We start from the raw sequence: 13,580 nt of genomic DNA, 5'->3' as shown, positions 1-13,580 counted from the left end.
GAAACATTCTACGATCCCTCGTATATGTGAAATATTTAACAAAAAAAAAAATACACTTGATATATTTAAGACTCCATACAATATGTACAGAAGAGAATTAATGGGCATGATTCATGCTCTTCATTCATAATTCATTTAATCATTAAATCAAATGCAATTTTCCACTCTTACTTTCCTTTAATCATCCTTTACCACTCCTTATCAATTTCCTTTTTTTCCTTTCCACTATCTCCTTGTTTTGTCCATATTTATCTTATTCTAACATATAGTATATTTATTATTTATATAGTTTAAACTTCAAGCCGTCGTCGCTTTATTACAGTATTATTTAGTGAAACATATAATTGGATGGCAGGCCTACTATGTATACATTTTATTTAGTTTTTAAAAAATATATATTTATTTAACCTGTACATCTGTTTGTATTCGAAATAAATAAAATAAAAATAAATAAAACAAAATTGACACAAAATTGTAAAAGTATCAATAAATAAAATATACATGCAAAAACATTATTTGTCCCAGATACGCTTTTTTAATATGTACTTTTATTATCAATATAATATTATTTTTACATAAAAGTTCTTTGTATAATGAAATTATTTCATTTGTATTTAAATTTATTTCAACAGAGAGGGAAAAAGTTTTCGAGAAGGGAATATGGAAGTCTAGGCATTTACAGGGGTTATGACCTGTCATTGGCTGGTTTAAGTGGCCACTTTACACACTGTGTAACATTCACCATTCTGCCCATGTTTGAACATCCACATTTCCTCAACTCTTCCATCTGTTGACTTTTGTGAAGTAAAAGAGCTGAAACCTTTATCACCTGGGTGAGATTCATCCGGCTGAACCAAATAACCTACTAGGCAACGCCTGGAAACAATTTTCCAATTTTATACTTCTTCTTTTACCAGGTAGTAATTCAACAATGTTTGATTATGTCCAAATGCTTGCAGACTGGCTGGATTTCCTCCCTAGGGAGTTGTTCGTATTTAAATTTATTTCAACAGAGAGGGAAAAAGTTTTCGAGAAAGGAATATGGAAGGCCTAGTAGGTGATTTGGTTCAGCCGGATGAATCTCACCTACGTGATAAAGGTTTCAGCTCTTTTACTTCACAAAAGTCAACAGATGGAAGAGTTGAGGAAATGTGGATGTTCAAACATGGGCAGAATGGTGAATGTTACACAGTGTGTAAAGTGGCCACTTAAACCAGCCAATGACAGGTCATAAGCCCTGTAAATGCCTAGACTTCCATATTCCCTTCTCGAAAACTTTTTTCCTCTCTGTTGAAATAAATTTAAATACGAACAACTCCCTAGGGAGGAAATCCAGCCAGTCTGCAAGCATTTGAACATAATCAAACATTGTTATTTCATTTGGTTTAAAAGTTGTGATGTTTTGAAAACCGCACAATGATAAAATATTATTTCCTGAGCATTTCGTCCAATGTAACTGCCATGGTTTATTCTTTAAGGTACAGATATGGTTTCGATAGCATTTCCTACCATTTTTGACAAAATCTTTGTATTATTTTAGCCGATCGTCGTCCAACTTTGGCGCCTCTAAGCCTTCCCAGAGCTACGGAGCTCCATCCAGCCAATATCTTCCTTCCAACCAAGGGTACTCCGGCGGAAGTGGTTATGGAGGGGATGACCAGTACAATGTAAGCATATTGTAACTCTTGTGTGGCTGTAATGTCACTCTAGTCGACATAGGACACAAGACTTGATATATCTGTCTTTTTTTAAACTTTTAATTCGTATTTTTTGTGATCTTCAATCGGACAATTTCACGCCCGATTTAAAGAGTAAAATTTGTATAACTATGCTAAATGTTAAAACGAAAATATTTATCCTTGCTACGCGAAGAATGAATGTCCGCTAATTCAGCAATACCTTATACAAGAGGGAGCACGAAGATAGAAGTCTTAACAAGGAACACAGAGACGCTGTTCTGCAGTGGGTGTTGTCTCAAACAGATTCAGTCTTCAGTCGGTTGATGACAGTGATGGGGGGCGCACGCGCGTAACATGAGCGACGTTTTTGTGATTTTTCATTTATTTTGCTATAACTGGGCTAAAATATATGTTTGATCACATAATTTATGAAAAAAGAAATTTAAACAAAACGAATCCATAGTTTTTTTTTCCATATATCTGAATTAAAAATTATTCCGTCTTTTACTAATGGTAACACGATGTTACATCACCGCGCGCAAAGGAATTATTTACCACAGTCTTTTAATAGTTAATGGTATAAAATATATATATTTTTATTTAATTCAAAGGGAGTTATTTGAACATTTCAAATATTTTTTTACTTTAGAAATAATTAAACGTTATTTTTTTTTATAAGCAATGGGTCTCAAATTGATAATTTACTGACATATTTTTTTAAATTTTTATGAATATTTGTATGTAACCACTTACCGACTTTCCTATGTCTACCGGTTTCGAGACGTTCCCGTCTCTTCGTCAGGTCACTAATCAAACCGACATTCAAAACTGACTAGACACCTTCACAAAAATATAAAACCAACACGACATGCATTCTTTTAAGCAACTGACTTTATAATGTTTTTTGGATCTTAATCATAAAAACAGATTTTACTTACTCTGCAAATACTTATTAAAATATATTTGACAACATAAACATTCTGACAGTAATAATCTAATACAGTCGCCCGTACGGAGAGAAACTATTATATGATTATTGACCACAAAGTTACCTACAGATGACAGCAATTCAACGGGCAGTAGGTACTTGGGTTGAAAATTGCAAGTACAAACCGAAACCATCCATTACATGTTTGTTGTTAAACTATAAACTTAACTAAAATTAAACCAAAAATTTGGAACGTTTTTGTTCTGTGCAATATAGCTTAAAGGCTTCTCTAGAGAATTATTACTCTGAGTTAATATTTAATAGTATATTAACCATTTAAAAGATTGAATATATTTTCATGAAATGAGTGCACGTTGATGTTAGCTTCTAATTGTATACACGCATAAGCACGCTGGTTTTATATTGTTATGCAACGTATATGGTTAAGGTGTATATTAGGATTTCAATTTTAGTATAATTAGTGTCCTGATGAAACCAGTAAGTGACAGAAAACTTGTAAAGTGGTTACATTCAAATCGGTGTTAGATGGCAGAAGGAACTATATGTATTTTTTCCGTTTTTTTTTAATTTTTAAAAGTTTTTATGAATATTAAAGTAGAAAAAAACAGCGTCATTAAAAATGGTAATTTATAATTAAAAAGTTACACCAAAATATTTTAATTTATGGATTGAAATCTTGAAATTGAGTCTTATTTCAGCTCCGCTGAACATTTTTGGAAATTACAGATGGTTCCTTTTGCCATCTGACTACTGAAATATTTGGTAACATTTATTTAAGTTTTTGACCACAAAGTTAATGCTTTAAATTGGCTATAGCTTGTGACGTCACTGGCGTAGTATTATCAAAATATGAAATAACCTTGGCGCTTATAATTAAAAAAATATGATTCATAAATTTATTTCAAAAAAATGTTTTGGCTAAGTTTGATAGTATATTAATCAATAATAATGATAAAAAAACATTGCAATTATTTGTTGATGGAAAATGTGTTGTCTATTTTTAATTGAGCAAAAGTTTTAATTTTAGGTTTTTGTCTTTTAAAATAAATAAATAACGAATGCATAGGATCTGGGACCAAATCAAAAGACGAATGAAAAGTTTTTTTTTTTTAATGTTTTTTTTTAATGTGACACCTAATAACATCACTTTATTAAAAACTGACCCTGGACGAGTGTTTTCGACTCGATGGCTACTCTCAGGTGAAAATCTCGAAAAAGAAAATCAAGTGGAGTCCGTAACGTTGTGTAGTGGTTAACGCGTTCATTTACCGTGCTTAAGATCCTAGGTTCAATTCCTGACCCTGGACTTGTCAAATCAATTTTAAAGGCGGTCCTTCACTGCAATTTTGTCTAAATAACATAACGATGGTGTGATTTGATGTTAATCAATTTATAAAAATACTGTAACAGACGTAAACTTTTATAACTGAAATTGATACAAGTCATTGCAGTTTTGAAAACCAAAAAAATCAGACACCGTGTTCACAAAATTAAGTGCACTTAGCGGTCTATGGAAAGAAAAATGTGGCGCGTCGTCTTTATCATAATTAATATTTTTCGATGCAATTAGCTTTCATTAACTCTGATTTTATTTCGACAGGAGCCAGCCAACTACAACTTCGAATACATGGTGAAGGACGAACAGTCAGGAAACGATTTCGGACACAAGGAGTCTCGTCAAGGAGATAAAGCCGAAGGAGAATACTATGTGCTTCTTCCTGATGGTAGAAAACAGGTAAAGAAGATGATTCAACATAATAAAATGCACGCGTTATTTCTTTAGCATTCAAATATCCGACTTACAAGTTTAGAGCGATTTTCTAATCAATGTTGAAAAATCAAAAACAGTTGTTTTTAAAGGGAAGAAAATATGACTTTACGACTAGAAATAATGTTTGAAATAGACGGTAACAAGACAGCTGATAAATTGGCTGGGCTGGGAGATGAAACAGCCCTAATATGTCCAGAGCCCTACTGTGGGTTGTCCAAATGTGCTACTTCTAACGAGCTTAGGCCATGGGCCAGGAAACAGATAAAATTCTGTAAGTACCTGGTCTGCACCATGCGAAGGAATTGATAAAAGGGTACTCGCAAATGTTTGCTTTCGACCTAATAAAGCTTAGTCAAAATCAAGTGAGGGTTATCACTAGAGCTTTTACAGGGTACTGAAGATTAAACAAACGCCTTGCTAGAATTAGCCTTTTCGAAACGCTTAGATGTAGGTTCTGCAGTGCAGATGAAAAAACGGCTATGGATACGTATTCTATGTGAACATGATGCTTTACATCACAAAAAAGCCGCATCCTCGGGAGACCACCGGTTAAACCTGAGGATGTCAAACAGCTCGTCCTGTACTTAATAACTCGATACTTTTTGGACCCAGGTTTGAGGGAGGAGATTCAGCAAAATGAGAACTCTCGTCTTCCACACAGTAGCCAGGCTCTTAAAATACTTGGGCTTGGAGGGTGAGAACTGTTCACGGGAACCCGTCACAAAAGATCGTCACAGGCCGCAGTAACGTCAGGAGCTCGTAGCACGGATCTCAACGTTGAGGAAAAACAACTAGAATAAGGGACGGAAATAGTGAGAATATTGTTGAAAAGAGGATGAATGCCGAAAAGAAGGTGAACTGAGTTTGAAGGGAAAATTATCTGTTCCTCGAAATTCGCTGCTTATAATATACTCGTATATATAAGGATATTCGTAGCAAACTTAGAAACCTCCATTGAAGGAGTTACTGAGATGTTTGCGTAAACTTTTGAAAAAAGAATGAGGAATTCCACTGTTTTCTAATTTATTTTTTTTTCAATTAGCGTACTATTTGACTAAGCAAAAGTATATTTACATTTTTTTTTGTGCGTTATTTATAAAGATATGATTTTTTAAAGTTACATTTATCAAATAACGCGCCAAATGACTGTAATCAGTGTGTCACTTTTCAGTAGTGACTTCATAAAACGGTTGGCGTTCTTACTTTCACTGACCGCGGTAAGTTGTATTTCTCCAGCCGCCTTCTCTGACAAGAACCTTTGGAATATCGCTTTGATTACTTCATTTAGTTGATCGTAATTTCTTCATTTCTATGTTATGGTAGATTTTTACAAACGTGGTGATTTAGAAAAACCTAGAAAGTTGACATAATCTCTGGTTGAAATGTCAACAAAGTATTATTATAAGGTGCGGGGGCTTTAAAGCGGAAACCGGAAAAACTACACGTAGATATTAGGAGTGACGTCATTATTTCTGATTTTAAAATGAATACTATTTTTTTATTTATTTTTGCGTGCGTTTTTGAGATATTTCATCCTACTCCAAAATTTTTAAATATTCACGTGTACACGAAAACATTTTTTAAATTTAATTCCGGGTTGGGCGGGAATTCCTCATTGTGTGATTTTTGATAATGATTCACCAACTCAATGGAGAATGCTTAGTTTGCGGTGTCAAGAGTATAAATAAAATCTGTTTTTGCAAGATTTAGGGATGGTTTTGAATTTCGCTATTATTTTAGTAGGTAGGTTTTTATGTACAGTTTATTTTGGCATCAATAAAAAAAAATCCGTTTTCAATGGAAATATCTTAGTTTGCTTCAAATACCTTCATATGAAAGCAAAGTATGGAATTGGAAAAATATATACATGAAAGTAAGCTGAATGCTGTCGATGTGTTTAAAACATACAATAGGCATTATCTATTTATTTATTTTAGACATTGCCCATGTTTACAATTTATGGGGTTTAAATATTACAATAAAAGAATTGTCAAAAACATTTGAAAAAAATATAAGAAGTATTGACAAATATAAGGGACATCAAGACAAGATCTGGACTATTTATTTAGTGCTCGTTTAAATCGTTGTAAACTTAAACCAAAAAAAGTCCAGATCTTGTCTTGAGTTAACAATACGACAAAGAAGAGTCATTGGAGAATTAAGGCCATAGTTTGTTCTATGCTGATTGGTGAACAGTTCTTCATTTTTTCTCAACCTAAGAGTCGGAATATTAAACTTCACTTGTCCCAGTAATGATGGAACATCGATTATACTATTTAGTATGCCGAACATATAATACATGGAATCAATATTAGTTCTTTCTAAATTATTATATTATTGACAACATCAAGAATTGGTTTGGATATGTAGACCGAATGTCCAGCAAAGAAACGGCTAAAATTATGCTAATGTTCGTGGATGATAAAAACGAGGAAGGCCGAGAAAGATGTAGCATGACCAAATCCAACAAATACCTGAAGATGGACAAGTGAAACGTCTATTATTATCTCTCGTCTGTATTGCCGGCGTGTGAGCAAGATAAGATGTTGGAATGTAGAAAGATGGAGGGAGGTGTGCAAACACATAGTAAAGTGGTGTTTTATCCCCTTTGCTCACCACTAAGGGGAAACAAAATGGCGTTTGTTTCCACGTTCATATTTCCTTTGAAATTGTTACTTGGCAATAAACCCGGAAAGTAAAGTGTACAAAATAAATAGTTAAATCAATACATCTGAAAAATAATGCATTCGTCGCGCTTTTGCAATTTACTTAAATCTTTCAATGTTCTGAACCATTCTCAACAAGTTGCAAAAAACTCACTATGAGCGAATGGAAATCAAGAACGTGAGTTTCTACCTTTCTTCTGTAATCTGTTTTTTGTGATGTAAAATAGGTAAAACCTTCATCGACGTGGGTGAAATTCACCTATAGTAGCTTGAATCACTTAAAAATACGTGCATTCAGAAGATTTCAAAGCAAGATAAACTACTTTCCTTATAGGGAAGACAGAAGAACGCATTATAAAGGATTAAAATGCTTTCTAACTGACATAATTACCTACATTTTAAATGAATTTGTAGGCTAACTGCGTGTTATATAATACATTTACTCACATTAAAACAGAACAATATTTCATACGTTTACAAAGGCTATGAAACTATTAGAATAATTATATTATGCATAAAAACAGTCAGAAATCAGCGTGTAATATAATAAAATTAATGGAACAATAACGTTATTTAATTAAAATATTAAATACAATTTGTTTTCATTTATTTAATCCAATATATAAAACAAATCTATCTTTGTCGTATTATTAACTCAAGACATTAAAATTCTGGACTATTTATTTAGTGCTCGTTTAAATCGTTGTAAACTTAAACCAAAAAAGTCTAAATCTTGTTTTGATGTCCCTTATGTTTGTCAATTTTTTTGATGTTTTAAACTATTATTTTATTGTCATATTTAAACCCTATAAATTGTATACATGGACGATGTCCGTTAATAAATAAATAAATGTAAAGTTGACACAAAATATGTCTGTACATAATTCAATAACTTTTTATTTATGGATATAGCCACTCTACTGGCCCACAGGCACGTTCTGGAGTGTCAGTATATTATTTATTGTATACGTAATAGTACATCAATCGTCAAATCATATCAAAATATTATAGGTGTAAAAATTAAAAATATATAAAAAATATTTTTAAACATACCTACATGAATAAGATGAGAAAGGAATCAGCTTCCTGTCTAGTCTTTTTAGTAATCCATTTGTGAAATAGAGTTTTAAAAACATTGTTTTTCATTTTGCTTAACGATATATAAAAAGTTGTATGGCTTAGGGGCCAGAAAGTGTCTTTGTTCGTAATTTGTTTTTTTCTTTGGTGGCAGAAGTATTTTTTTGTCTTTGCCTAGTGTCGTAAATTTGTTGTCCGTCAATATGTCTGTCAGGTTATTGATGAAAGTGTCCTTAAGTTGTCTTTATATATATTTGCCTTATCTCTATTACAAGAAACTTGGTAAAAAGTCTGTCTGTTGAGTATTGGTAAAGCTTTTTGTTTTAACAATTAATGTTAAAATAACGGTATCCCTCGCAACTATTGTTAAGCATCTTCTTTTTTCAGAAGATGTAGCGCCATCAAAGAGTCGATGTCACTCGTCAATAACTCTGTATATTTTTTTTTTTAAATCGGCATTCTAAGGGTTAACAACATTATTTATTCCATAGATCGTCACCTACGAAGCTGATGAGCAAGGATACAGGCCCAAGATCCGGTATGAAGATACCGGAGCCGGAAACGGATACGGACGAGGACCTGCCAATGGTGGATACTCTTCCGGTGCTCAAGGCCCTTATTAACCCCAAACTTGCCATATGAACCAATGATTGACCGCTCGCCCAGTTTTTGACATGGATGAAAAAGTGTTTTTGAAATTATGTTTGTGATACTTATTTAATACGATTTATTTATACTTCCAATATGATTATTTTTAATTTTACGTTTATTTATTTTTAAATAACAATTATATTTTCACAATTCATAATTGTTTGTAAAACGTCAATAACAAACCTTTGAATTTGCTTGAATACGAATCTATTCTTAATCAGTGTAACCTGTTTTAAGGCAGGCATTTTTAACGTGTAAAACAATTATATTAATTTCCGTATCTTGTTTGATACGGAAAATAATATTAACTCACAGTTTTTGCCATGTTTATGCAAAGAAGTGCTTAAATTTTTTTTTTACATTTTTTGACAATTTTTTTTTAATCTGTCGAATTTTAGTTTCTACTTTTGATTTTGTTTTTGTGAATTATAATTTTTTAGCCATTGAAATATTTGATTAAGATAGTAATTTTATTTTATTTCAATAAGCGACTAAAGCTTTAAAATTGTAAAAAAAATTGTGATCTTCCATGAATTTTGAAGGGGAATCGAAGAACCTTTGTGCAATATTAGTGAGGATTTTGATGATTATATTTATTTATAACTTATTTATTTAACATGAACGAGTATAAGTGCCAGTTTCATTGAAAATGTTTACAATGATTTTCAATGTCAAATTAATTTACCTTTAACCTTTTAATGTACAAAATGTAATATTTATAACATAATAAAAATGGTAAAAGGTTACCAATAAAATGGTTATTGTTTTATTGATTAGTTGCTTTTATTTATTTATTAATTTACGGTTCAATGAACCTTTTATAAAATTACAAAAACAGCAGTTCACAAAATAAAATAAAAAAGTATACATCAGTTGAAAGTATCTATAAAAATGAAATAGCATAATCGTCTTCCTCCGTTGTGTAGATGGTGATGCTTAGGGCATCAACCTTTTTAAGTATTTTTTTCACGTCCACATTGCCCGGCATTTTTTTCATTTATTTTATTTTATTCATTCATTTTTTAGTTACATTGAGAACATTACAGAGTATCCAATTAATTCTCAACACAATACAAAATATACATATCAGATTTATCAAATAGAAAAGAGAAAAAAAAAGTTATGTAAAATGGACATACATATTACAATTTGGAAATTGCCTCCCTAAAAGAAATCCCACTGTCATGAAATATATTGACATCCGAGGCGAAACAATTGATTCATACAACTGATTTATCTACCGGCATAACCATTGACAGATTGTCCAAATGTTTGTAGACAAAAGACTGGATTTCACCCCCTCAGGAGTCATTAAGATTAACAAATTACAACGGGGATGGACAAAACCTTCAATAAGGGAATATGGGAAGTCTAGGCATTTACAGGGCTTGTGACCCTGTCATTGGCTGGTTTTAGTGGCCATTTTACACACTGTGTAACATTCACCATTTTGCCTATGTTTGAACATCCATATTTCTTCAATTCTTCCATTTGTTGATTTGAGTGAAGTAATCCGAATAAGTTTATATTTTGTTTGTCTGTGCTCTATATTAATTTGTTAACTATTATAATATATTAAAATGTAATTGCCTAGCTTGGAACGGGGTATGTACCCTTGTTAGCTGGGCCAAGTGAACATGGAATTGTATTTTGATAAAGAGTGTGAATAAATAAATAAAAAAAATACAATTTTATCTGGTAATATGCTCATAATATTATAAATATGTCAAATTAACATATATGTTTTAAATCGCGCCACCCATACTAACACTTTATTTGCCGTGGAAAATAACAGAACTAACAATGGCTTGTTTTCACCAATGCCAAGAATGCTAAGGCTTTAAAGTGAAGCGTCCAAAGACAGCTCGGTTGATGTATTCCTGCAGCAATTGTGTCTAATAATTATTTATATCTTAATTGACCGTTTATATACCAATCCATAAGGGTTTAACAATACTTTGAGTATGTTCAAATGTTTACCGACGAGCTGGATTTCCTTCCTAGGGAGTTATTCTGATCTTGATTGGTAATAAATTGGTAAAAGAAGAAGTACACAAATTGGAAAATTGTTTTCAGGCGTTGCCTAGTAGGTGATTTGGTTCAGCCGGGTGAATATCACGTACGTGATAAAAGTTCCAGCTCTTTAACTTCACAAAAGTCAACAGATGGAAGAGTTGACGAAATGTGGATGTTCGAACATAGGCAGAACGGTGAATGTTACACAGCATGTAAAAAGGCCACTTAAACCAGCCAATGACAGGTCATAATCCCTGTATATGCCTAGACTTCCATATTCTCTTCTCAAAAATGTTTTCCCTCTCTGTTGCAACAAATTTACATAAATATTTATTTAATGACTTGTGGATTGGTTTAAATAAAAAATAAAAGTAAAGTAAAATGAAATGTCAATCATAACTCTTGGACCGCGATTATGAACGCTTTTCTCATCGGTACATATCGAGACGGTTTGAACTAACATCGATATTTACGCACGAAAAACTTCATCTTTATATATACGTGTGATCTCACTGAACTCCTCCTAAACGGCTTAACCGATTTACGTGTGGTTTTCAGAGAAATATAGATCTTTGTGCTGTGCGTGTTCGTAGATATTAAAATCTTCAATCTTATATGTAAAAAAGAAGTAAGGAGAATAAATGTTTTAGTCATCGATCTACTAGGGTTGCATTGGAGAAGAATGCATTTACAAAAAAATGGAGAGATGTTGTTTTTTTGTGTAATAAAAAGTTTAATTTTTAATTTTTACAAACAGCATTTATTTTTGTGGATCTTAATCAGATCCTTTTCATAAATTCCTTAAAACTTTTAAATTTTTTTTTTACTAGAATTTTGGTAATACTAAAATAATATTAAATTCAACACATTTTTATAAATCGTTTTCCTACATAAGTACACCCCTCTGTTGGTTTGAAGACCGGAGTTTGACGTTTGCAAAAAGAATGCCATATTCAAAAAGATATTTATTTTATGTTTTGGAATTCAACCATAAACGAGTACCTGGTACCTACTTAAATTCAATATTTTAATATTAACAATTTTTGGTTTTGGAATTTAATCACAAACAAGTACCTAGGTACTAGGTACCCACTTATCAATGAAAAGTCTTTTTACAAGCTAATAGCAGGTAAGCCAACGTTCGGGCAGGACAACGTCTGTCGGGTCCGCTAGTCTATTATATTATTTTAATTTTGTGCATTTAAAATACCAACAGATGTACAGGTTAAATGAATATAAATAGAAACTTTAAAAAATGTATTTAAAAAAACAGTATGGCCTGCTATTAAATAACTCGCATTAACTTAATTATACTAAAATAAAGCGACGACGTAGATCTCAATCAGATTCTTTCCTTAAATTCCTTATAATTTCTACCCATTATTTTTTTTACAGGATTTTTGGTAATACTTAAATAATATTAAATTTATTACATTTTTAAAAATCGTATTTCTACATAAGTACGCCCCTCTGTTGGTGAGAAAACCGGAGTTTGACGTTTGCAAAAAGAATGCCATAATTGAAAAAAATATTTGTTTTATGTTTTGGGATGCAACCATAAACAAGTACCTACTTATATTCTATATTTTAATATTAATATTGTTTGGTTTTGGAATTCATCATTGATTCACAATTGAAACTAGTTGGTGGAAAGTTCGAATATCGAAAAAACTATTTCGGGACCAGGCAGGCATGCCAACGTTCGGGCAGGATTACGTCTGCCGGGTCCGCTAGAATTTGAATAAAGATTCAACGTATTTTTGTTGGTAACCTGATCTTGTTCGAAATACCCGGCAGCTAACGTTATTTTTTTAATCTCCTGGCAGTCATAATTATCATAACAATATACCAATACCTAGACTACACCGGCTAGGTAAGGAGTATGGTGAAGTTGATATATTTCGTCTGTCTTTATATAAATAAAGGTTAAGTATTTAAAATTAACATATTACAATAGAGATGAAGAACATTTAAGAGAAGGTAATATAGAAGTCCAGGCATCTACAGGGCTTATGACCTGTCAATGGCTGGTTTAAGTGGCCACTTAACACACTGTGTAACATTCACCATTCTGCCTATATTTAAACATCTATATTCCTTCAATTATTTCATCTGTTGATGTTTGTGAAGTTAAAGAGCTGAAACCTTTATTTATGCGGGTGAGATTCATCAAATTGAATTATTTCACCTACATACTAGGCAACGCCTGAAAATATTATTTTTTCAATTTCTATACTTCTTCATGGACCAGGTAATTTATCAACATTATTTTGAGTTTGTCCAAATTTTTGTAGACAAGGACTGGATTCAACTCCCTGGGGAGCTGTGAAGTCATCATCTCTGTTGTAATATGTTAATATAAAAAGCTCCCCAGGGAGTTGAATCCAGTCCTTGTCTACAAAAATTTGGACAAACTCAAAATATTGTTAAGTATTTAAAAGGTTATAAATTAATATGTATAAAATTTCTTATTATTGTTCTTTATTTACTTTTTTTTTTTTCTCATGTATCTCTATAATAATGTATAAACTTAAATGTATGAATATGTATGTGCATGTATGTGTATGTATATATATGTACATGCATGTATGTATATGTGTGTGTGTATGTATGCATATGCGTGTGTATATATTTGTGTATGTTTTCATATGTAAATTTATTAGATAATTTTCTATGTACCCATATACCTATGTTACATACCTATGTACGTTTCCTTATTTTTACTTATTATTGTATATTTTAGTCTTTCTTATGTTATCTTTAATTTTTAC

At 31.9% G+C, this 13,580-nt stretch overlaps 1 protein-coding gene across 1 annotated transcript; it reads left to right on the top strand.

Moving 5' to 3' along the window:
* Nucleotides 1-1,540: 1,540 nt before the first annotated feature.
* Nucleotides 1,541-9,548, top strand: LOC148275947 (uncharacterized; the record flags this gene model as incomplete). Its single annotated transcript, XM_088234981.1, has 3 exons — nt 1,541-1,667; nt 4,229-4,363; nt 8,634-9,548. Coding segments are annotated over 3 exons (394 nt in total), but the record flags the coding sequence as incomplete, so codon positions are not given.
* Between the last annotated feature and the right edge of the window lie 4,032 nt (nt 9,549-13,580).

This window comes from Micrasema longulum, unplaced genomic scaffold, assembly GCF_059751315.1.
Source record: "Micrasema longulum isolate JH-2025_06_02 unplaced genomic scaffold, ASM5975131v1 h1tg001313l, whole genome shotgun sequence".
Taxonomy (NCBI): Eukaryota; Metazoa; Arthropoda; class Insecta; order Trichoptera; family Brachycentridae; genus Micrasema; species Micrasema longulum.
Note: the sequence above shows the minus strand (reverse complement) of the source record. Positions and strands in the feature narration are given on the sequence as shown.